Source organism: Convolutriloba macropyga, chromosome 12 (assembly GCF_964194025.1).
Source record: "Convolutriloba macropyga chromosome 12, txConMacr16.3, whole genome shotgun sequence".
In the NCBI taxonomy this organism is placed as follows: Eukaryota; Metazoa; Xenacoelomorpha; order Acoela; family Convolutidae; genus Convolutriloba; species Convolutriloba macropyga.
In genome coordinates, this window is record NC_134479.1 from 7,822,943 (window position 1) to 7,847,960 (window position 25,018).

The 25,018-nt window shown below is 31.0% G+C and overlaps 1 protein-coding gene across 1 annotated transcript in view; it reads right to left on the reverse strand.

Annotated features, from left to right (window-relative positions):
- The window catches only part of LOC142351062 (uncharacterized), a 161,382-nt gene that overhangs the window by 69,877 nt on the left and 66,487 nt on the right, over positions 1-25,018 (reverse strand). The window contains exon 10 of the mRNA XM_075403140.1: positions 4,305-4,438. Coding sequence (XP_075259255.1) covers positions 4,305-4,438 — 134 coding nt within the window. The remainder of the gene's footprint in view (positions 1-4,304; positions 4,439-25,018) is intronic.

Consider the following 25,018-nt stretch of genomic DNA (forward strand, 5'->3'; position numbering starts at 1 on the left):
TAACATGATGGAACAAAAAAAAAAACAAAAGAGCCAACCGATTGGCAGGGAAGTTGCGATAACTAGGACGCATTTAAATTTTGGAACATAGCAGTCAGATTGCCAGAAAAATACAAATTAATCTTGTGAAAAAGATGAAAGACAATTAAGTGACGAAGTGTTCAATTTTTTCTGCAGTTTCATTAGATGTGATAAATAGGGTTAGTTCAATTACTAAACGGGAAAACTTATGCTTAATACTAATATCAGTTAGCTTTATGATTTAAGCAGTATAATCTAAGGATCTTCAGGCACAAAGTCTTTGAATATCAAGTATTAGTGCCCGGAATTTGTTGGTTCATCCCATGTCCTTTGATTGCACTTTTTGACCAAAAACTCAATCGCTGAGAAATCTAAATTTCATTAAGTTGAAACAGTGATTGAGGTAGGAGAGAAAACAAACGTGAAAGTCGTGATTTATATAGAGCGAAAATCTTGATTCAAAGGTAAATCGAACAGAAAAATCAGAGCAGAAAAATCTAAAAACACAATTCAAAGATTTGAAATACTAAAAACTGATAACTAAAACTCTTGTAGCAACATCAAACTAAGACAGTCACAAAGCTCATGACACTATAAGCGCAAAACAAAAAAAAACTACTGCAGAAGAAAATCTACTGCTTAAGGAATCACTGCCCAGATAATACGAAACTCTACTAGCATCAACACTTTCTTGAACTATTTACTCTACGCCGTATTATATTTATTAGTACATAAAACAACAACCTTGTGAGAATCTATCTTAGATACAACAAAAAGACACAAAAACGAAAGAAATTAGCAGAAATTAGAGCAGAAGTCACAAAAAGCAAAAGCTACAGACTGCAACGATTATTTCGATTAACTACATTCTCATTAGGAACTCATCAGACCTGATAATGAGATAATTGATACGACAGTAACAACTACAAAACATAGCGGGCAGACTGCCGGAAAAAACCGCCGTTGACGCGCTTGATGCACATCGGGATTGAATAAGAAAAAGATAAAAGAAGAGAAAAATTGACCGATTTTTTGAGTTTTTTCAGTGTCAAACAGTGTTCTAATTCGGCCTGTAGTTTCACTTGGATTCTAAAACTATACTTAATTCAGCTTCAAAACTGAAAGCTAATAAGCTTAATACCAATGTCAGCTAGCAAACATTCTAATGAACTTTGATAACCTAATTCTCAATAACTTAATGACCGGGCTTTATCGGTTTATCCCGTCTCTTTTGATTTTGCTCTTTTGACCTTGACGGTGTTGACTAAATTGCGTAATTCATTGCGTGAATGGATTTAAAAATCATTCAATTGAAACAGTGAGTGAGGTAAGTCAGAAGTCAAACGTGAAAGTTGTGACTTATGTAAAACAAAAAACGTGATCAAAAGGTAAAGCGAATTTAAAAAAGGAGAGCGCCTAAACAATAGTCGTTTGAGAGGCTGACGGTGGCTATAAAAAACTTCAAAATTTAGTCAAAAATTTCTATGAACAGCGTATAGAAAGCAACAGCTATGAAATGAAACAATTAATTCCATCAAATTAGGACTTTTGATCCAAACCATTCGATAGGTTATGTATGCCTCAATAAAAATCAATGAGACATGTCATTATTGATACTAATAGAAAACAAAAGAATGGCAAAAAAGTGTAAAAATCAATAGTTCACTTACAATTTAAAAAATAGTGTCCAAGTCATAAAAAAGCGTCACCTGCCCGTTGAAAACTTCAAGCAATTGCAAATAGAACACATGTGTATCACCGAAAAATTGTTCAAACACCAATTTCTCTCCATATTGAGGTAACTTGAAAACATAGCTGGCAGATCGCCAGAAAAAAGCCGCAATAGCTTCGTAGATCTCCCGTCTAAAAAAAACAGTAAAAAGACAGACCAAAAAATTCGTCTTTACATTGAAGGGTGATACGTTATATTTTGATTAAAAAAAAATAAGTATTTGCTGCTTCGATTAGCTGCTCTCAAATAACCTTCATTTAGAGTGACACACAGCCATTTGACCTTATCTCTTTGAATTAAAGTAAATAAAGGTCTGTTTCAAATTGAGAAAGTCATTTTTGAGAGTGAGGTAAGTCATGTGTGACCAAAACATTAATCACGCGAATGAACAAAAAACTCGCTCCACTAAGAGCAAAAATGACGTCACACATGCAATTCAGTTGAAATTGCATGAACGAATGAACAAAAAATGGCTGTGACGTCATATGGTCGTAACAAAATCTTGACGACGAAATTAAAAAAACAAGAGAAGGCCAAAAATAGCCCCAGCTATCGCTGTGCGGCCATTAAAAAAATGACCTTTCAAACCTACTTGATTCCTTGCTGCATTTCCCAATTCAGCCCTTTCCTAAGATACAACACTCATGTTACAAGTTTTGTTTATTGTATCAAAACGGGTGTATGGCAATCAAACCGGTTGTGGGCATTCTATATTATAGAAGATCATTCATATCTCTCTGGAGGCTGACAACAACAGCCTATTACTTAAAGATATATATGAACCCAATTTATGAAAATAAGCTCTGAAAGAATTTGATATAAAAAACTAGAACTGACATTTCTTTTTATTTCATAGGGGCACATAAAGCCCAAGAAAAGAAAATAACAGTGTTTTGAACAACAATAGGCAATTCATAATAGGCAAAATATTTGTCTAAGATTCTAGAAAAAATGAAAAACTGCAAAAAAGCAGAAAATTATTGTCCAATGTCTCAACGAAAAAAGGTTTTATAGCAACCGAACGTTTTATAGCAACGAAAAAAGGTTTTATAGCAACCGAAGCAAAAAAGAAGTGAACAAAAGCCGTACTGTTTTAAAAAGCCGTTTGCTCATTAGCATAAATTTTTTACACCTCAATCTCTCACTCTATCTCGATAACAGGGGTTATGAACAAAAAACTCTTTTCGCTCCACTCTTCAGTTTTGTCAGCACCCAAACTTCAAAATTTAAACGCATTTCTTTTTCTGCTTCAAAATTCACTACAATAAAATTGAATTAAAGAGACTCTTCTCTAATACTCTCATCGAGTCGCAAAACAGGCCCACTATTATAACAGACCGGGAAGATAAATGCGACTATGAAAAAGACCGAGACGTTTACAATAATTGCTTTATACTTCGTTCGAGGGCAATTAAAAACCATTCTATTAATTTGTCGCAAAAGTGATGGACTTCTATTTGTAAAGAACATTGTTACTCCAAGGTTTTAGTTGCTACTTTAAGAACTATATTTGGCTCCTATTTCGCATCTTAGTGATATGAACACAGAAAAGGTGAAGACAAATACAGATTACTACTTGAAATGGATTTTCATGATTTAAATCTCACCTACAAGCATAAATATTGAATCAAAACTATCATCAAATGCACTTCATGAACCCTTCTTCATACCCTTGTCCATTCATCAGTTGAAGCGTCTAACATAACCAACTGAAGTTTGACCAATTTTGATAAATTTGACGCGATAAGAGTTTCAGACGCTGTCTCCATTTAACTTAACAGCACAGGTTGGAGGCCAAAATTTGACTTTCTTAGTCCTAAGGGAATTGAAATGCGGAGCAAGAAGGACTGATGTTACTATCAACCAGGTAATTGCGTACCTTTCTATAACCTTTCTATAGCGGTTAACTGCCGCAAATTAGGGCGACGAAGGGAAGTCAGACGCGTAAAGACCCGAATGACAAAATCAAAATGAAACCAAAATTGGACCTCACAAGTGAAAAATCAACCGAAATAGGCAGAGAAGAAGCAAAAGTGGAAAATCAACGCAGAGAAAAAGATAGCCATTTTTACAGCTAAACCAATTAAGATTAATATGTACATTATATTAATCTTCGAAGAAGAACCTAAGTACCATGGTACAAAAGATGTGCGCTTTATGACACTTAAACTCAATAGATACAATTAATTGGACAAGAAACGCTCAAATGAAGCAAAGCGGATCTTCACCTACAGCTTACTGTCCGCAAATTTCGTTTGAAGACAAACGTTAAAATCATTAAAAGATGAACAACTCATTTGATAACCTAACTATAATTGTGCAGGATATAAACAAACGTTCAGAGTCAAATTTGGGCCCCGACAAAGTACTGCGAATGTTCTGCAAAGTTTTGCATCAGTACTGCACGTTTCTAATACTGTGAGCAAAATCTGATTCACTACTGAAAGTTTCTAACTCTGAAAAAGTTCTGAATTATTACTGAAAGGTGCTAATGCTCTGTATAGGTTCTGAATCAGTATTGATGCTTACTGAAGACTAGTTAGGCACTCACCATTTGAATGTAGAGTAGTGACGACTTGACTGAGTGAAATTGAACAAGCAATCGTCTCATTCAGACCTCCATTCGCATTACATGACAACTTCACATTACGCAGAGTTGCCAAACAGCCATAGGCACTCATCATCCTTAAGTGCACAATAGTGGGATTATAGTAGTTTTTATATAACCAAGTTACATGTGAAAGAAAGGTTTCATAAAAAGGAGTGAAAAAAAACATCGAATGAACAGCTCTCATACGAAGAGGGTTTCGAATAAAGCAAGTTTCACGCTTACCATTCGCGCCTAATAGTATTATAACTAAATTAAATGTGTGCTATTTATGTATATTGGTGCTTTGCAGCATCCGGTAACAGCTTGGAGTGCAGCATCCGGTAACAGCTTGGAGTGCAGCATCCGGCTAAGTGCTACTCATAGTAGTGGATAAAACAAGGGATTCAACCACCAGTAAAATTTGTCCCTTTCTCCTAACGCTAATCGCGCATGTCGAATCGGGCCAAATTTTACTGTTTGTTGAATCCCTTGTTTTATCCACTACTATATATTAGCTCTATATTCACTTCTTTTATATTTTAAATCTATCATTTCTTGTCTCACTTAGTGCAAGCCACTAGTACAGAGTTAAGCTGGTAATTAACCATTATCAGACGGATAGTTCGGGTTCTATCCTCACTGACTCCAGTGAACGTATCCCAGATACTAGTATAAAACTAATCAGTGAAACTGCTTCGCAGATGAGACCGTGTAAAAAGCACGTAAAACTAACATGCGAAAAAACTTGAACAAAAATTGAAAGAAATATTAAAATAATAAAAATTTTCATATATCCCCCCAAATCAATATTTAATCAATCTAAAACTAAAACTTTCTGTCTCACTTGGTGTAGTGGTTAAATCACCGAGTCTAGTTAAGTTGCCTTAGCAAACGGAAGGCTTGGGGTTCCTTCCTCACTGACTCCAGAGAACGTCCCCCGACTCTAATGAATTACTATGAAACTAAGTGAGATAAAAAAAACCAAATTCACAGTTCTTAAAAAGGATAATCCCTGCTGTGAGACTGTATATGGGACACACTGTGATGGGTATACAGTCAAAAACACTGAGATCGGTGAAAACACAGTGATTAGTGTTTTTCTATGTCTTCTTGAATATTATACTTATAAACATGCTCTCTGAATTGATTTCTAGTGTGACCATATCTATATCTATGAAGATAAATACAAAGTCTACATTTCCTATTTCTAAATCTATATAATGATATATGTTTATAAACATTACACATACTACACGTTAGATATTGATCAGGATCAGAATAATGATATCCCAAATGTTCTATATAATCTTTAACCTTAACCATATTTTTACATACATAACAAGAATATTCTAATTCTTTACAATTATTACAACATTCTTTCCAAGGTTTATTTATACACTTACCGCATTTCATTTTCATTTTTCGAAAAATTATTTTTTGATTATTTCCCTAAAAAAATACATCACGTCTCAATCAACTAATACTAGTGTCATAAACTTCTGCGATGTCTGTAATCTATCCTTTGAATCAAAGAAGGCTTTATACAGGCACCAATCATACGATCTCAAACATAAGGAACTATTGGAGAAAATGTTTGAGTCTGAAGAAGAGGAAATCTCGGAGAGGGTGTATAATTTGGATGAAGATGATTATATTATCAAAACTAAACCAGCCACCAAACCTAAAACTAAAACTGAAGAGGATATCTACACCAGAATTAAGTATGAATGTAAAGAATGTCATGAAGAATTTAGAAGTAAAGTAGCTCTAACTACTCATTCATATAGTCACAATCGCATGTATCTAGAAAACACAGAAGACTTCGATATAAACTCAAGTCAGAACATGAGAGAATTTTATATTACTGATAAAGGTGGGAATTACATTGAAGATATAGATGAAGCAACTAATTACTCTTTAGGACTACTTCAGAAAAACCTCGGATGACAAAAGAAATTAAACATTTAGTTTCTGAGAAACATCGTTACTTCAATGAGTACAAACTGACACAAAGTGCTGAATCTTTTGCGTCAATTAAAAAATATCACAACCTTGTAAACCGAAAATTAAAAGAAGCACAAAACCAATTTTCAGAGGATTTTTTTAAGAAAATTGAAACCACAAAAGAGAAATGGAAATTCATTAAGAAAAAAATTGGAAAGAAAAATAACAGTCCAAACATCACTGAAATTGATGAGAATGGTAAAAAAACGAAAGATTAAAAAATCAATATGTAACGCTTTTAACAGAGTTTTCAGCGAAATGGGCATCTACAGAGGGCAGATTGTTCCATTGAACGTCGAAAAAATAGAGCGAACTTTTCAAGAGTTTAATTTTAGACCTTTTACTTTAGGGGAAATCTATAAAGTTATTGACAATCTAGACAACAACAAAGCACCAGGGCCGGGATACATCAATGCTTGGGCATTGAAATCCGGAAAATATGTTATTGGGACACATCTTCAGATTATATTTAACGATTGTATTCAAGAGAAAGTTTTTCCAACAATTCTTAAGGATGCACACATCACACCAATTTTCAAAAAAGGAGATGTTTCTGTTTTAACGAATTATCGTCCAATTTCTGTAACACCAACTTTGCAAAAAGTTTTTGAAAGGCTTTTACTTAATCAGTTATTAGAATATCTTGAAAAATTTGCGTTCTTGAACAAAAAACAATTTGGTTTCCAATCTCGAAAGTCGTCTACTGATGCTGTTCTTTACTTAACGACACAGGTGCTGTGTTCTTAGATCTTGCAGAAGCTTTCAATTCAATTTCACATGAAATCTTTCTCAAGAAAGCTGAAAATTTCAACCTCTCTCAATCAACAATTTTACTTCTCAAATCTTTTCTCGAAAATCGAACACAATGCGTAAAACTGGGTATTGACTTATCAGATAAATTAACTATTAATCATGGTGTTCCACAAGGAACTGTGTTACGACCTCTTATTTTTCTGTTATATGTCAACGATTTTTCTGAAAAGCTGGAAGGTGAAAATGATGTTGTTCAATTTGCTGATGACACTAGTATTATATGCAAATTCGAACGTAATGAAAATATTCCCCAAAAAATTGAAAAAATATTAGAACAAACAGACAAATACCTGACAGAGAATCAACTCACATTAAATGCCGATAAAACAGAGATGTTATTCTTTACAGATCATACTAATTCGGATCCAGAAATTTCTTTTAAAGGCGAAGTTATCAAACCAGCTCATGCATGTCGTTATCTGGGAGTACAAATTGATTCAAACTTAACCTTTGAAAATCACCTGAATTCAGTTTTAAGCAAAGTGGCTAATTCAATTCGTTCTTTGTATCTTGTAAGAAATCAAATACCTTTGAAAGTAAGAATTGATGTTTTGAAGTCAGTTGTACTCTCTCATCTTTCTTTCAGTGGAGTATTCCTCCAAACTCTTACAGTGAAAAACATAAACCGCATAAACAGGCAAATTAACTGGGGAATAAAAGTTTGTTATTTTCGTCAAAAATTTGACCACTCCATTGATCTTCTCATTAAGGATCGTATCCTACCAGCCGAATTGTTTATCTCAAAAGTTAGCCTAATGAAGCTACAAACAGATATAAAACAATGGGAAACATCCAAAAATTTTAAAATGTTTACTAGTCGCCATAACGCCAGACAGAACAACAGAACAAATCAAATTATTATAAAAAAGAAAACGAAAACGAAGTTGAATAACAAATCTTTAATCTTGAAAAGCGTTCAAAAATGGAACAAATTGCCCTCCTCAATAAGAACTTTTAACAGTAAAACTTGCTTTAAAAATGTTTTAACCGAGTTTTTGCTCGATCAACACAGGAAAGTACCCGTTAATAGACAAATAGGAGCCTTCAAATCCTATTTTTACCTATAAAAACGAACAGCCACAATTTGAAGATTACTATATTAATAACAATGCTGATTAATTTATTTAACATTTTAGAGCATGTAGATATCTAACCTTAGGATTATAGTCTGAGTAATTTACATGTTTCAAAAAAAATATATTAATAATAATGCAATCCGCGAAGCGTTTTCACCGATATATGAATATGGTGACTTCAATCGGTGGCTAGATTTCGAAAAGGAAATATATGAAGGTTATCGTTATGATTTTGAGTTTCTTGGAATAAGAAGTATTCAGTTAAACATTGAACCAACTAAAGCATCTATTGGTTGTTATATAGATTTACCTCCAGATCTCAAAAAAGCTAAATCGCTATTAAATATATGTAGTTATAAATACAATTGCTTACAACTAACTATAACTGCTTGGCTACATCCCGCCCCACACCATGCAACTCGAGAAAGTAAATATTTAGATAAACTAATTGAACCAAGACAACAACATGAAGATGATTTTGCTTATATAATAAGAATACAGAAATTGTATAATATTAATATTTGGGTATACACACCTTGTGGTAAAGGTAAAATAGAATTGTTTAAACAAGTGGATGATTTTAATAAAGATAGAACAGATGTAAGAATACTAGTTTGGAGTAATGGTCAAATAGAACACTGTGCCCTAATAAAAAAATACAGAAACCTTGTTAGAACGACCAAACAAAAACAACATCAAATATTATTATTGTGATAGGTGTACCTATTGGTTTAACTCACAAATTAAATATGATAAACACGAATGCAGCACCTCATTCAAACCAGAGATTGTTTGTCCTAAGGAAAAAACATATTACTTTTGTAAATGAACACAAACGTCAGAATATAAAAAATATTAACTGCCGATATAGAATGTTGCATTGTTGATCCACGAAGCGGTTTCACCGATGTCTCAACTAATGATTTAAAATATGTAATAGCTGAACATATTCCAATAGCTGTGGGTTACACCTGGCAAGGTAACTTCAAGCAATACTTCGGTCTAGGCTGCATCAAAAGATTTGCTAGAGATCTGTTAGAAATAGAAACTGAGAATAATTTCAAACATAAAAAGATGATATTCACAGAAGAAGATAAATTATATCACGAAACTAATAACACTTGTCATATCTGCAGCAAAACATGTATTAAAAAAGTAAGAGATCACTGTCATGAAACTGGTAAATATAGAGGACCAGCATGTAAAATATGTAATCTAAGATACAAACAACAAAACTTCATTCCAGTAATATTCCATAATGGCTCTGGCTATGATTTCAATCTGCTATATAGTGAACTCTTCAAACAGAATAATGATAAAAGAAAAGTAGATAACATACCACTAGCTGCTGGTAAATCTAAGATGTTTAGCATTGGTTGTCTTAAATTCTTAGATAGTTATAATTTCTTAGCTATGCCCCTAGATCAAATGGCAAAGATATACGGATGTAAAACTAAAACATTATATCCATATGAATACTTTGGTTTGCATGATTACCAAGAAGTTATAGGTGATCTAAAAATAGAAGACTTTAAATCCTCTCTACATAATAAATTACCAACACAAGAAGAAGTAGCTAACTTTAATAATGAAAACAGTAATAAAACTGGTAAAGATCTAACTATAGAGTATTTACAAAATGATGTGGAAAAATTAGACTATTGCATGAATGAATATGTTAAACTAAGTATGAAAGAATTCAAGCTCAATCAACTACATTACGTTAGTCTCCCGGGTTATAGTTTTGATTGTTGGTTAATGTCAAGCGGTGTAACATTAGATACATTACAAGATAAACGAATGCTAGCTGATTTTGTTGGAGCAAAGAGAGGTGGTATATGTGGAATAATGGGTGATAGATATATAGATAACAGTGATGGTAAGACCATATGGCACATAGACGCAAACAACCTATATGGTTATGCAATGATGCAAAAGTTACCTTATAAGGATTTTGAGTTTATTACTACTACTACTACTCTAGATGTAATATTGAATACTCCAGCTGATAGTGATCATGGTTACTATATAGTTTGTGATATTGATTATACTAATGAATGTAAAGAGAGAACAGAACAGTTAGCACTAAAGCCTAATAAAAGAAAGATAAATGATAATGAATTGGGATGCAGAGAAAGAGAGAAATGTAAAGCAAGAACAGAGAAATTAATCTTAGACCAAAACAACAAAACAGAATATATGGTTCATTATAGGATGTTAAAGTTCTATGTTAAGATGGGAGTAAAAGTAACAAAGATACATAGAGTAATTAAATTTAACAAGATTATATATGTCGCGATTATATACAAAACAATACAAATAAAAGAGCAACAGCTAAAACTGAAGCAGAAAAGGATGTAAGGAAATTAATGAACAACTCATTATATGGAAGAATGTGCATGAATCCTCTACACTTCTTTCAAAGCAAGTTCTTGCATGATGAAGAAAAGATAATGAAAAGTGTAAGTAAACCAACATTTAAGAATATAACTAGATATAGAGATTATAGCCAAATAGAATATATAAAGAAAAAAATAGAATATGATTCTCCAGTATATGTAGGTGTTACTATCTTAGAATTAAGTAAATTACACATGTATGATGTATTCTATAATATTCTACAACCATCCCTCAAAGATCTAACACTTCACTATATGGATACGGACAGTTTCGTATTAAGTTATAGTGAAGGTAAAGTTAGTGATGAGCATATGGACTTAAGTAATCTAGACATACCTATAAAAACTAATAATAAAGTCCCCGGCAAGTTTAAGCACGAGCTGGGAAGTTGGATTATTGAGGAATTTATAGCATTGTCCCCCAAAACATATAGCTTCAAAAATTATCCTAAAAACACAAAAGAAAAAGGAATAAAGATGCATAATAATGCTAGGCACATAGATTATTATGATACATTAATGAATAATACAGAGAGAACAGTAGATGAATGTAGAATACAAAAAGTTGGTGATAACATGACAACAACAAAAACAAGTAAGATAAGTCAAAACATATTTGATGATAAAAGATTTTATGTAAATAATATTAAAAGCTATCCTCATGATGAGAATCTATATCTATTCAAAAGAGATTTAATAAAAAATGATCCACCAAGCATCAGTGAAACTGCTTCGCAGACCATTAGATGAAGACAAAGACCTACTGGTTAATAATATTCTAGAACTAACCATTAATGATGATAGAAAGTTAATTGAAGTTGCTATTATATTATATAACGAGCTTTGCTAATTTTTATAACAAATAATTATAGACCTAATTCATTCATTACATCCATATGGTTGGTAGTTAGTATATTATAAATCATTCTCTGAGCCATATATTTTTCCATAGTGTCTCCCATGATTGTATTCTTATGTAGTGTAGCTCCAGCTATTATATTTTTATTATATTCTAGAAATTTTATTATCTTCTTAGCCCCATCTACATATTTAGAATAAGTTGAAATTATTAAATCATCATGATTTGGTTCCTTAATATGATCAATAAACTCATCTATAGTATTACAACGTCTTTTACAAGCTAAACATATTTTTAGATTAAGAGAAGCTATTTTCATTATCCATTTTTTACTCTTATTATAATTTTTCAATACATATAAAATGACTAAGCTAGATGAACTTATAGAATTAAACTATCTAGAAAACCTAAACAGAAAGAATAGATTAGAAGATAGAATAGTTATTTGATCTATTAACTAAAACTATCAGTAAAACTGCTTCGCAGATAAACGCAAACAATGAACAGAATCTAGCATTAAGTGAACAAACATTAAGAGCAATAGATTGGCAAAATCAAGAGTTAGATAAACAAACTAAGATGATCGAGCAAGTTGGTTCCCAGTTTAAAGAAACTGCTTCAAGATGGGTAAAACTGCTTCGCAGATTGGTGAAACGTTAAAGGGGACCATAAAGCAAACTCAAGATATAGCACCAGTTTATGTTGATACAAAAACAGCCAACCTTCTTCATGACATGGGGTCTCAAACTAATCCTCAATTAAAATTAGAACTCGTAGATTTACCTAGTAGGAGATATAAAATGAATGGTGTTGATATAACTCTAGAGCAGGGTGCATTTTTAGTTAGGGATAATGTATATGAGTTTTCAGAAGGATTTACTGATTTTCTTACTAAATCAAATGTAACATATGATGATAAGGTTGAGGAAGATGAAAACAAAATTAAAAGGTTTTTAAAGGACATTAGATATGATTTAGGAAAAAGGGATAAGAAAAGCGCTAGATATAGAACAATAAAAAGTATGATGGGGTAAGAGATGATATATTTGGCCGGGGATTAAATGGCAACCCAAATAATTTAGTAGAAAGACTAGAATTATTAATACTAGAAACAAAAGCTGGTCATGATGGGTTATATGATGAAATGCTAGATATATCTAAGCAATTATTATCTATGAATATTATTAATCAAGACCAACTAGATGATTTTGTTTTTAACTATGGTAAATAGGTGAAACCATGACTACGTCCATCAGGGAACCTGCTTCGCAGATGACTATGTCCATAAATAAAACGTTAGAAAAACAACAACAACAACAACTAGCTAAAGAAGTATTCAGTCCTCAAATAACAAAGTTTAAAAGACAAAGAATAATACCACTATATAAAGATGAAACATGGTCAGCTGATTTAATTGATAAGTCATCTCTAAGTAAATACAATAGTAATTATAAGTTTATATTAACAGTTATAGATATATTCACAAAATATGCATGGGCTATTCCTTTAAAGAATAAATCTGGTTTATCTATAACTAATGGTTTCAAAATAGTATTAAGTGAACATCCACAAGGTGGCTCTGAACCTAGAAACCCAGAAAAGTTATGGGTAGATAGAGGTAGTGAGTTTTACAATAAAACATTTAAATCTTTACTTAAAGAATATGGAACCGGCAAAGCCGCTTCAGGGATAGAGCTATATTCTACTTATAGTGATTTAAAGGCTGTGTTTATAGAGAGATTTAATAGAACATTATTACACATAATAAATAAACCAATGTTCATCAACGGTGATGGTAATTGGGTAAATATATTAAATGATGCTGTTGTAACATATAACAATAACATTCACTCAACAATTAATATGACACCAGTTGACGCTTCTAATAATCCTGATAAAGTTAAATACTATATCAGTGAAACTATCAGTAAAACTGCTTCGCAGATAAACGCAAACAATGAACAGAATCTAGCATTAAGTGAACAAACATTAAGAGCAATAGATTGGCAAAATCAAGAGTAAGATAAACAAACTAAGATGATCGAGCAAGTTGGTTCCCAGTTTAATGAAACTGCTTCCAAGATGGGTAAAACTGCTTCGCAGATTGGTGAAACGTTAAAGGGGACCATAAAGCAAACTCAAGATATAGCACCAGTTTATGTTGATACAAAAACAGCCAAACTTCTCCATGACATGGGGGCTCAAACTAATCCTCAATTAAAATTAGAACTCGTAGATTTACCTAGTAGGAGATATAAAATGAATGGTAATGATATAACTCTAGAGCAGGGTGCATTTTTAGTTAGGGATAATGTATATGAGTTTTCAGAAGGATTTACTGATTTTCTTTCTAAATCAAATGTAACATATGATGATAAGGTTGAGGAAGATGAAAACAAAATTAAAAGGTTTTTAAAGGACATTAGATATGATTTAGGAAAAGGGGATAAGAAAAGCGCTAGATATAGAACAACAAAACGTATAATGGGGGTAAGAGATGATATATTTGGCAGGGGATTAAATGGCAACCCAAATAATTTAGTAAAAGACTAGAATTATTAATACTAGAAACAAAAGCTGGTCATGATGGGTTATATGATGAAATGCTAGATATATCTAAGCAACTATTATCTATGAATATTATTAATCAAGACCAACTAGATAATTTTGTTTTTAACTATGGTAAATAGGTGAAACCATGACTACGTCCATCAGGGAACCTGCTTCGCAGATGACTATGTCCATAAATAAAACGTTAGAAAAACAACAACAACAACAACTAGCTAAAGAAGTATTCAGTCCTCAAATAACAAAGTTTAAAAGACAAAGAATAATACCACTATATAAAGATGAAACATGGTCAGCTGATTTAATTGATAAGTCATCTCTAAGTAAATACAATAGTAATTATAAGTTTATATTAACAGTTATAGATATATTCACAAAATATGCATGGGCTATTCCTTTAAAGAATAAATCTGGTTTATCTATAACTAATGGTTTCAAAATAGTATTAAAGGAACATCCACAAGGTGGCTCTTAACCTAGAAACCCAGAAAAGTGATGGGTAGATAGAGGTAGTGAGTTTTACAATAAAACATTTAAATCTTTACTTAAAGAATATGGAACCGGCAAAGCCGCTTCAGGGATAGAGCTATATTCTACTTATAGTGATTTAAAGGCTGTGTTTATAGAGAGATTTAATAGAACATTATTACACATAATAAATAAACCAATGTTCATCAACGGTGATGGTAAAGGTTACACTTCTAATTGGAATAGAGAATTGTTTAAAGTGAATGAAGTTCTAAAAACACATCCACCAACATATAAAATAGAAGATATTAATGGAGAGATAATAGAAGGTAAATATTATGAACAGGAACTATTGAAATCCGAGCTTGATTTTGAATCTAATAATAAGGTTTTGGAATCATTAAATATATTTCTTAATATAAATAATGACAAGAAATAGATTTAACCAAGCGAAACGTCATATAGGGAATGGAAACTAAATGAATGGAAAATAAAGTTGCTGCAGATACTATCTCTAAATATAATCAATTAAAGCAAGAATTTGATAATAAGAAATTTAATCAGAAAATAACTAACATACACTTAGATGAAATGTTTACTAACGGTCTGAGAGAAATGAAAGAATACAATAAATCTCTTAGAGGTGTTATAGTACAATATATAATTGCTATACTTTTACAAAGTAAGTTACTTGATAATAAAGAGAAAGACAGACTTGAGATGCATTATAGTTTTAATCAAGAAGATATAACGAAAGAATAGAAAGAATTTTTACTAATGAAAATAAGCAAAGCAATGACCAATCCAACAGCTATATCCCAACTTGTCAACCGTTAATGAACAATACATAAACGAAAAGATTCAAGCTAATAATAAATTTAACAACATTATTAACGTTATAAAAGATATTAGAAATTATTATGAAACTGAAACTAATAACTATAATAAGAAGTTAAGTAGATATAAGAATTATATTAACATAGCAGAGATAACAGAAATAGTATTATCATCAATAGCAACAACTGCAACAACAACATCAGTTTCATTAACAGGTATAGGATTAGCTTATTCTATACCAACAGCTTTTGCTACAGCAACTGTTTGTGGTTCATTATCAAAAACAATTAATACTAAAATTAGAAATAAAATTATAAAGTATTCACAAATGTATATTTTAAGTAAACAGTTTAGTGATAAGTTTAATAAACTATATACTAAATCAATGAATGATAATAAAATAGATAATGATGAGTATAATGAATTTGTTAAGTTATATGAGGATTATAAGAAGAACAAGAAAAACAAGCTGAGTATTTTTTTAGATTAAAGATATTAGTGCTTAGTAATAACAATGTTTTTAGTAAAAATAATAATAGTATTAATATTTATCGATAAATATATAATCATAATCATAGCTATAATCATAATCATAAACATAATATAATCATGGATATAATCATAATCATAATCATAATTATAATTAAATAATTATCTTTTCTTTGTACCTAAGTATAAAACTTTTCCTTTTTGTACTACTTTTATACCTTCACCGGTAGTTGCAAATTTAATTAAATCAGGTGTAGCCGCTAGAGCTGCTTTAGGGTTTCTAGATGCAGCTGCACTTCCTATTTTACTTGCTATTTCTAATGCTCTTACTGGATTATTAGCAACTTTCCTTCCAAAATTAACCGTAGCTTTACCAACACTTTTAAAGAAATCTTTAAGTCCTTCTGCTTCTATTGTTGCATCAGATACTGTCATTGATTTATTCCTTCTACATAAAACACAATTACCTTTTAACATTTTAGTACCTTTTGAAGTGATAGCTCCTCTTATATTAACAGTACCACTATAATGTCTACCTCCAACACAATATGAATTAGTTTTGAACTTATTTAAAAGACTCATTTCTATATATAAAAAACAATGGAAGTTAAAAAGTATAATCCCTTTGTTGTTATTAAACCAAAGCCTAAGGTTAGGCCCAAGGCTAAGATTAAGCTTGAAGCTAGAGGCTTGGCTCTAGAGAATAAAAAGAAATTAGACATTATTTATGCTAAAGGTTTTGTTAATACTAATAAGAAATAGTTAGGTATTAACAAGAGTAACAATTAGAGCTGACTAGCTATAAGTATAAGTATAAGTATATGGTTATGTATAAGTAAAAGTATATAATTATAACAATAACTATATTATACTATAATTATAAATTATCGCTAGAGTTATATCTAAAATTATAATAATCGCTAGAGTTATATCTAAAATTATAGCTATCGCTAGAGTTATATCTATGACTTAAAATATATCTATGACTTAAATTATATCTATGGCTTAAATTATATCTATGATATTATATCAACCATCTTATTACCATCACTATTCACACTAATAACCTTTCTAGTTAATACTAATGCATGACATATAACATCTGCAACTGCAGCACTAAATTTAAAATAAAGTTGTATTGGTTGTGGACCTATATGATCCCTTTGATATCTAGTATCGAATACATATATTCTATAATTACTTGTGAATGTTCTATGATTTATATATGGTTTTATATTATGTGGTAGCCCATTATAATCTTTATTAAAGCTAACAATCTCTTTAAAAGCCTCATTATAATTATTGGCTCCATAATTAATATTCATTCTATCCTCGGGATAAAACTCACTACCAATCTTACAATAACATTCAGTAACATTCATTACATCAAATGTACTTGTATCATGAGTTTGTTCATTAACATTATTATTTTAAAAACCAACTATTTAATATTGCGGTCTTTCCATACCACTTTCCATACCAAGATCAAACAAGAAGTTAGTAGCATTGGGCACATTCTTATAAAATGTCTTTCTTTCATAATAACTAAAGTCTACGTTATTCTTTTTACTTAAACCCGTTTGTACAATAATTCTATTATCATTACTAGGATCAATACTAGGTACACGCCATGATATATCTCTTATTTCTATATTACCATCATTGGCAACTGCACCAGGATTAGCATTAACTCTATATAGAGCTCTATCATTATTATTTCTTTTTAATAATAGTTTAAATCCTAAACCATATATAATCTTTTCTAAATCATTTACGAAACCAAATAGATCACTCATCTTAACCATCATATACATATGACCTCGTTGTGCAGCAATATGGCCACCTTTAAGTTGACTATCTCTATTGCCTTGATTTCTAATAAAACCACTCTCATATTCATCACCAGTACTAGTTAATAACTTATACATCAATAGATTAGGATGACAATGATCTATATATTCAATAGTCCTACCACCACTAGTTTCAAGCTTAATTGAACTCATCAATGCCATCATACTATAATTAACTAATCTAATATTAGCATCATTAGCAAATACACCACCAGCATCATCTGATACAACAAACTCTATCTCTAGATATGAATCACGCAAATTTAAGTGATTCTCTTCTCTATTGAGTATGATATTAATGTTAGTATTAACCGTATTCATTGTTGCCAGATTATTAGGTTTATATTTTATAATCTTACTTTTGTGTATATCATTATTACAACTATAAGTTGTATCCAAATTAAAATCCATTTTTATTAGATAAAAAATGAGACAACTTGATATTATATGAACTACAAAAGATACATGAAGCTTTAACTGAAACCAAAGAAGAGCATACACTTAACTTTAGAATGATAAAACCAACAGAAAAGTTTAACTTTAGTGAACCTATACCTAATACAACAAAATTAGGTTTAATTAGATTATCTGTTTATAATTCGGTGTTTAATGTGAATAGGAGAAACAATCAATTCTTATATGCTAGTACTGTTATAGAAGATGATGAAGCTTTACCTCGGGCTCTTAGCTCTGACCCTAACCTTAACCCTATCTCTACCTCAAGCCCAAACATTACATCTATACTTAATCATAATTATAAAGGAATCCCATTGCTATATTCAACTATTACACCGGGAGCATATGAGTTAACTGATATAGCAGAATTAATAAAAGAAGAAACTGATGGTAATGTTATAATAGAACCCGATAAGAATACGATGAAATGTTTAATGGAAATAAAACAAGGAGCACTCAGCTTTGATATAGAAAACTCACTAGCCTCATTACTAGGATTTAGAAAAAAAATTTATAAAAAAGGTAGATATAAATCTCAGAAAATTATTGATATTATGGGTTTTAGTACGATTAACATTCATTGTAATGTGATATCTGGAGCTAAAGATAATGGTAAAGATACAGACATACTATATACTTTCAATCTAACTGAACCACCAGGTTACTTGATAAATATTATACCAACTAATATCTTATATCAAAATGTAACTGAAGATAGAATAGAATATATTGAATTTCATATTAAAGATGAGCATGGAAGACCTATAGACTTTAATGGCGATGTATTAAGTTTTACTTTACATTTGATTTAGACTTATACTTGTACTTAGACTTAGACTTATCTGCGAAGCAGGTTCCCTGATACTTAAACTAAACTACAAAACTCTCCGATCCCAATCAATTCTTAGTTTACCATTAATATTTTTATTTTTAGTTATATCAATGACAATATAATTATCAGGCTCTTTCCATACCTTATTACATATATTAGCAAAATCATTATAACTAAGTTCAACATTATTAAAGACATCTTGATATATCGATGCTAAGACTTTACCTCTCTGTTCAAATAAAATAAATAGATTACAGTTCTCTCTAACACTCTGCCTATCCAGAGAGAACAGGTTTTGATTAAGATATATCATATTACAGTTATTATGTCTACCTCTACAAAAGTATTCATTAATAACTGGTTCTTTGGCTCTAACATCATCAAATATCATTAGTTTCTTTAAGTCTTTGGGTAGTTTATCAGGAGATGGTAAATCTTTCATATCTTTAATAAATTCAACATCTGCTTTTGGGTTTATTCTTTCTATACCATGGTACTGATCACCAGTAGGTCCAATGATGTATAGCTTATCAAAGTATATACTAGCTAGAATTAGTTTTTTTGATAAGAATGTCTTACCACATTCACTAGGACCAGATATTATACATCTAAAGTTATCTGGGAATGCGGCTTCAGTAATTATATCATCATCATTTAGCAATGAATATAGATCATCATTTATGTTTACAGATATCGGTGAATTTGCAAACGAGCTTCGCTCGTGGTTAACCAAACAACTCTGTTGAACCGCTTCATGGATATTATTAGTAGGACTATTACCTAATGCTATTACTATTACTATTCCTATTAGATTTACTCCTTTGATATTTTTCAACAAATAGATCTGCGAAGCAGGTTCCCTGATATAAAAAAATTATCTCTATCATTATCATTATCATTATCATTATTAGCAAAGCTACTTCGTAGATCATTATCATTAACATTATCATTATCATTAACATTATCATTATTAGCAAAGCTACTTCGTAGATCTTTATCAATGACAATATCACTATCATTATTAGCAAAGCTACTTCGTAGATCATTATCATTATCACTAATATTAACATTATTATTATCATTATCATTATTAGCAAAGCTACTTCGTAGATCATTATCATTATCATTAACATTAACATTATCGTTAACATCACCTCTACTACAATTCAAACAAAAACACATTATATATTCCTGGATATTTACATTGATTAACTAGAATATTCAAAGCACTTTTAATTCTAAATCCTCTATCAATAAGATAGATCATGTATAAACAATAAGCCCCACAAAAAGATTCATCACATTGTTGTATTCTTTCATTAGAGCCTAGATCAACATATTCTTCTAAAAATAAAGGTGGAGTTTCTACACCAAAACTATCAAAGTAATATGTTGGACCACCTTCTCTTCTGATAAGTAAAACCCAATGTGTACCTTCAGTTGGATGTAGATTTACAATAATGTTGAAGTTAGGATCCCTGATCAGTGAAGCCGTTTCACGGATACTATCTGGAGTTTGATCTCTCATTACAATTTCAATTGGTGTTAGACTTTTATCTTTACCTATATCTTTTATTCTGATATCACTCATAGCATTATTATCAATATTAAATTTATTATTGAATTCCTCAAAAGTTAGGATGAGCATTTTTATATAATAAATTTATTAAATCTAAGTCTAATTATAAGTCTAAATCTAAATCAAATCTATATTTATTATATAAAAATGGAAACAGGTAGTGCAGTTTTTATTTTTATTATAATTGGAATTTGTTATATAATATATGATTCAAGACCAAGTAAACATACAAAACTAGAAGAAAGCTTTGGTGGATTTATCAATAGGAGTCTAGTTAGATTTGAATATGAAAAGTCACCACTACATACTATTGTTTATGGTGGAACTGGAACGGGTAAAACATATTTTATTAGACAATACTTAAAGTTATACTTAAACCATGATCAAGTTCAAGATCAAGTTCAACATCAAGTTCAAGATCAAGATCAAGTTCAAGATCAAGTTCAAGATCAAGTTCAACATCGAGTTCAAGATCAAGATCAAGATCAAGTTCCAGATCAAGTTCAAGATCAAGTTCAACATCAAGTTCAAGATCAAGATCAAGTTCAAGATCACGACCAAAAGTCCATAGTTATAGTTTGTAAAGATGACAGATACTGGATAGATCCTGAGTCTATTAAGTTTTATACTGGGTTTAATAAATGTGATATAAATATGATCACAAAAAATAATATGCATAAATTTCAAAATTGTGTAATAGTACTTGATGATATGGGTGATAGGTTAAATAAGGATATAGGTTATTATTTTACTGAAGGTAGACATTATAATATTCAAATGATTGTAATGTGTCATAAACCAGCTGAAATAATTAATACAGCAAGAATGAGTTGTGATACTATTTATTTAAAAACTTATAATGGACCTGACCTATTTAAAAACTTTAATGAGATATATAAATGTGAACATGACTTCAATAAAATAATTAGTGAATTAAATAGTAACTATTATAATTGTACAGATGGAATGTCAGATGAACTTCGTTATGGTATAATTAAATATAATAAAAAGGAAAATACTATTATTATTATTAGTAGTAATAGAACAATATATGATTCAAGAGTTGGTTTCCTTGATTTAAAAGCTCTTAGTTTAAAAGATGATTTAGAAAGAGAAGATATAAATAAACTTATAGCATATATGAAACCACTAATGATTAATGCAACAGATAGAAATGTTATTAATCATGATAATTATCAGTTTTATTTTAATAAACTTCTTACTTTAAATAATATTAAAATTCAGAACGATGTTTTAACAAAAGAGATGATTAAGGGAAAGAGTATGAAAATTTTATCAAATATTGGTGGAATTATAGGCACAGGTTTATTTAAATTTAATTGTTTTTATTCTAATTCAATATCAAGAAATGCTGGAACTGTAGCAATGGGTGCAAGCACAATGTTGAGTAGAGTAAATACATTAGTTAATGTTGGATATGGAGAAGAGTAGGAAGGTGAAACACGAAGCAGTTATACTGATCAGGGAAGCAGTTTGGTAAACCACGAACTTAGTTCGTATATTGATCAGTGTAACTGTGACTTCGTCAATGAAGAGATGGGAATTTTGAATAGAAAGGGGGAAAAGTTTTTAAACAAACTATATATAAATAATGAAGAATTTAGAGAAGAGATTATAAATTTTGTTAAAGATAAAAAAGAATTAGACCTTGATTTGATCTTAGATAAGAGATGTAAAACTAATACACTCAACACTTTAGGAAATAAATATTTAGCAGAGTGTATCACATCTAAAGATAATACTAAAGATTTAATTGAAATCATGGCTAAATATTATCTACGAAGCAGTTTCACTGATCCACAAGATTTGTACACCGATTCCACAGCATAGCTAATATTATCTGCGAATTTGCAAAAGAACTCCGTTGAGCATTTTGGTAAACCACGAACAAAGTTCGTTGGAGAAGGGCAAGCCTTGTTACACCAACCACGAGCAAAGCTCGTTCACTGACAATTTTATCTATTAAAAATGCTTTTACAATATTTAGAGTGTAACTATAAATGTGGAAACATTGCTGTTTTAAAATATCATTATGAATCATTTCATAAAGATAAAACTGATAAATGTATGTGTGGTAATATAATATTAAGTGGTATTTGTGCTAATGATTTTTCCCCATGGGGTTGTTCTTGATGAATCTAGTTCTAGTTCTAATTCTAGTTCTAACCCTAGTTCTAATTCTAATTGTAATTCTAGTTCTAACCCTAGTTCTAGTTCTAACCCTAATTCTAACTCTAGTTCTAACCCTAGTTCTAGTTCTGGTTCTAACCCCAGTTCTAGCTCTAGTTCTGGTTCTGGTTCTGGTTCTATCTATGACTATAACTCTAACTCAGATCCTAACCCCAACCCTAACCCTAACCTTATCCCCAACCCTAACCCTAACCTTATCCCTAACCCTAACCTTAATCCGGGCTCAGAAGTATTAACTAGATGTTGTAATAAGTGTAATTATATAAATCCACTAAATAATTTTGATGAGGGTAAGTATACATGTAGAAGTTGTACTTCAGCTAAAGTTAATTGTCCATATTGTACTTCTGTTGTGAGATATGATGGGATACGGGCTCATGTAAAGAAACAACATCAAGATATAGAATTGACTAGAGGATTTAGTAGAAATCTGCAAAGCAGGTTCCCTGATATAACTGATCGGTGTAACCGCTTCGCGGATAAAACAATTAATCCTAGCTGGCCAAGTCCTAGAGCTGTAAGTCCTTTAGTTATTAACCAAACAGAGGATTAGCGAAGCAGTTTCACTGATAGTTGTTCATGTAAATACTATAATTTTGTATCCTTTCTTATTAATAATGGAATAAATATAGAAAAAATAAAAGAAAATATAAATTTATTGAAAAGTATAGATAATTTGAAATAAAAAGTATAAAAAAATATCAAAAAAGAGGGATTCACTCTTTAAGAGCGAAAAAGAGCGATCTTTTCTACTGGGGATCACTCCGAATAAGGGGGGATATATGAAAAATTTTTATTATTTTAATATTTCTTTCAATTTTTGTTCAAGTTTTTTCGCATGTTAGTTTTACGTGCTTTTACACGGTCTCATCTGCGAAGCAGTTTCACTGATTAGTTTTATACTAGTATCTGGGATACGTTCACTGGAGTCAGTGAGGATAGAACCCGAACTATCCGTCTGATAATGGTTAATTACCAGCTTAACTCTGTACTAGTGGCTTGCACTAAGTGAGACAAGAAATGATAGATTTAAAATATAAAAGAAGTGAATATAGAGCTAATATATAGTAGTGGATAAAACAAGGGATTCAACAAACAGTAAAATTTGGCCCGATTCGACATGCGCGATTAGCGTTAGGAGAAAGGGACAAATTTTACTGGTGGTTGAATCCCTTGTTTCATCCACTACTACTCATCTCTTATGTTCCGACCTACATCCATCGTTGCCGGATGGTGTACACGGTCCTTTTTATATTTTTTTAATGAAAAAAACTAAATGACATTGAACCTTAACATCTCTAAAAGGTGCTTAGTAAGCACATATTTTAAAACAATTGGTTTTCATTAAAACCGGTGGCTTACCAGCCAAACAACCAGCTACGGTCAGACGAATGAAATGCTCTCAAACGACAGTCGAGAAAGAATTGGGGTCGACATGGAATGGCAGCCTATAACTGCAATAGTGAGAGTCTATAATTGGAGTCATAATTGGAGTGAGAGTCTATAATTGCTTTTCACACCTTAAACTTACATCTCCTCAGTAGTTTCAGTGAATCGCATACTTACAAACTATTAAGGCGCTGAATTCATCAGCAACATAGTACACTCAAGTTTTAAGTTTATCTATTTCTCAAGACAAAAATTCCTCGTTCCATACAAAAAATTGGCCACAAAGAAAAACATGAAATCAGACACACTGAACTGAAATAATTGCTACAAACTTTGTCTTGAGAGTAACTGAAAACCAAGTCGAACGAGTTCTCAAAAGGACGTCAAATCGATCAGACGGAAAAAAATATGAATTTCCTGATAATATTCATACATGATAAAACATTGTTACAAGCATTTTTCTCCATGCAAACGGCTGACGAGCTGAGCATACAACTACTTGCATTCAATTTTGGTAGCCGAACATTTGCATTTAAACAACTGGAACAAGGACTTAGTAGATCACCAAATGTATTCAGATCATGTGTAAGTAAGCATTTACAATCATGTGTTGCCAACAATAGGCTATTCATATAAGGCAAAGAAAGATGTCTAGCATTATAGGAAAAATGAAAAACTGCAAAAAAGCAAAAAAATTTTGTAAAATTTCCAACGAAAAAAAAGGTTTTATACCAACAGAACTGTAGTAACTTCGTATCTAAAAACTCTCTATGTAATAAGCGACCTCTCAAATTATTCGCTCTCCTAAATCTCTAAACAAAAAAGAAGTGAAAGCCGATCGGTTT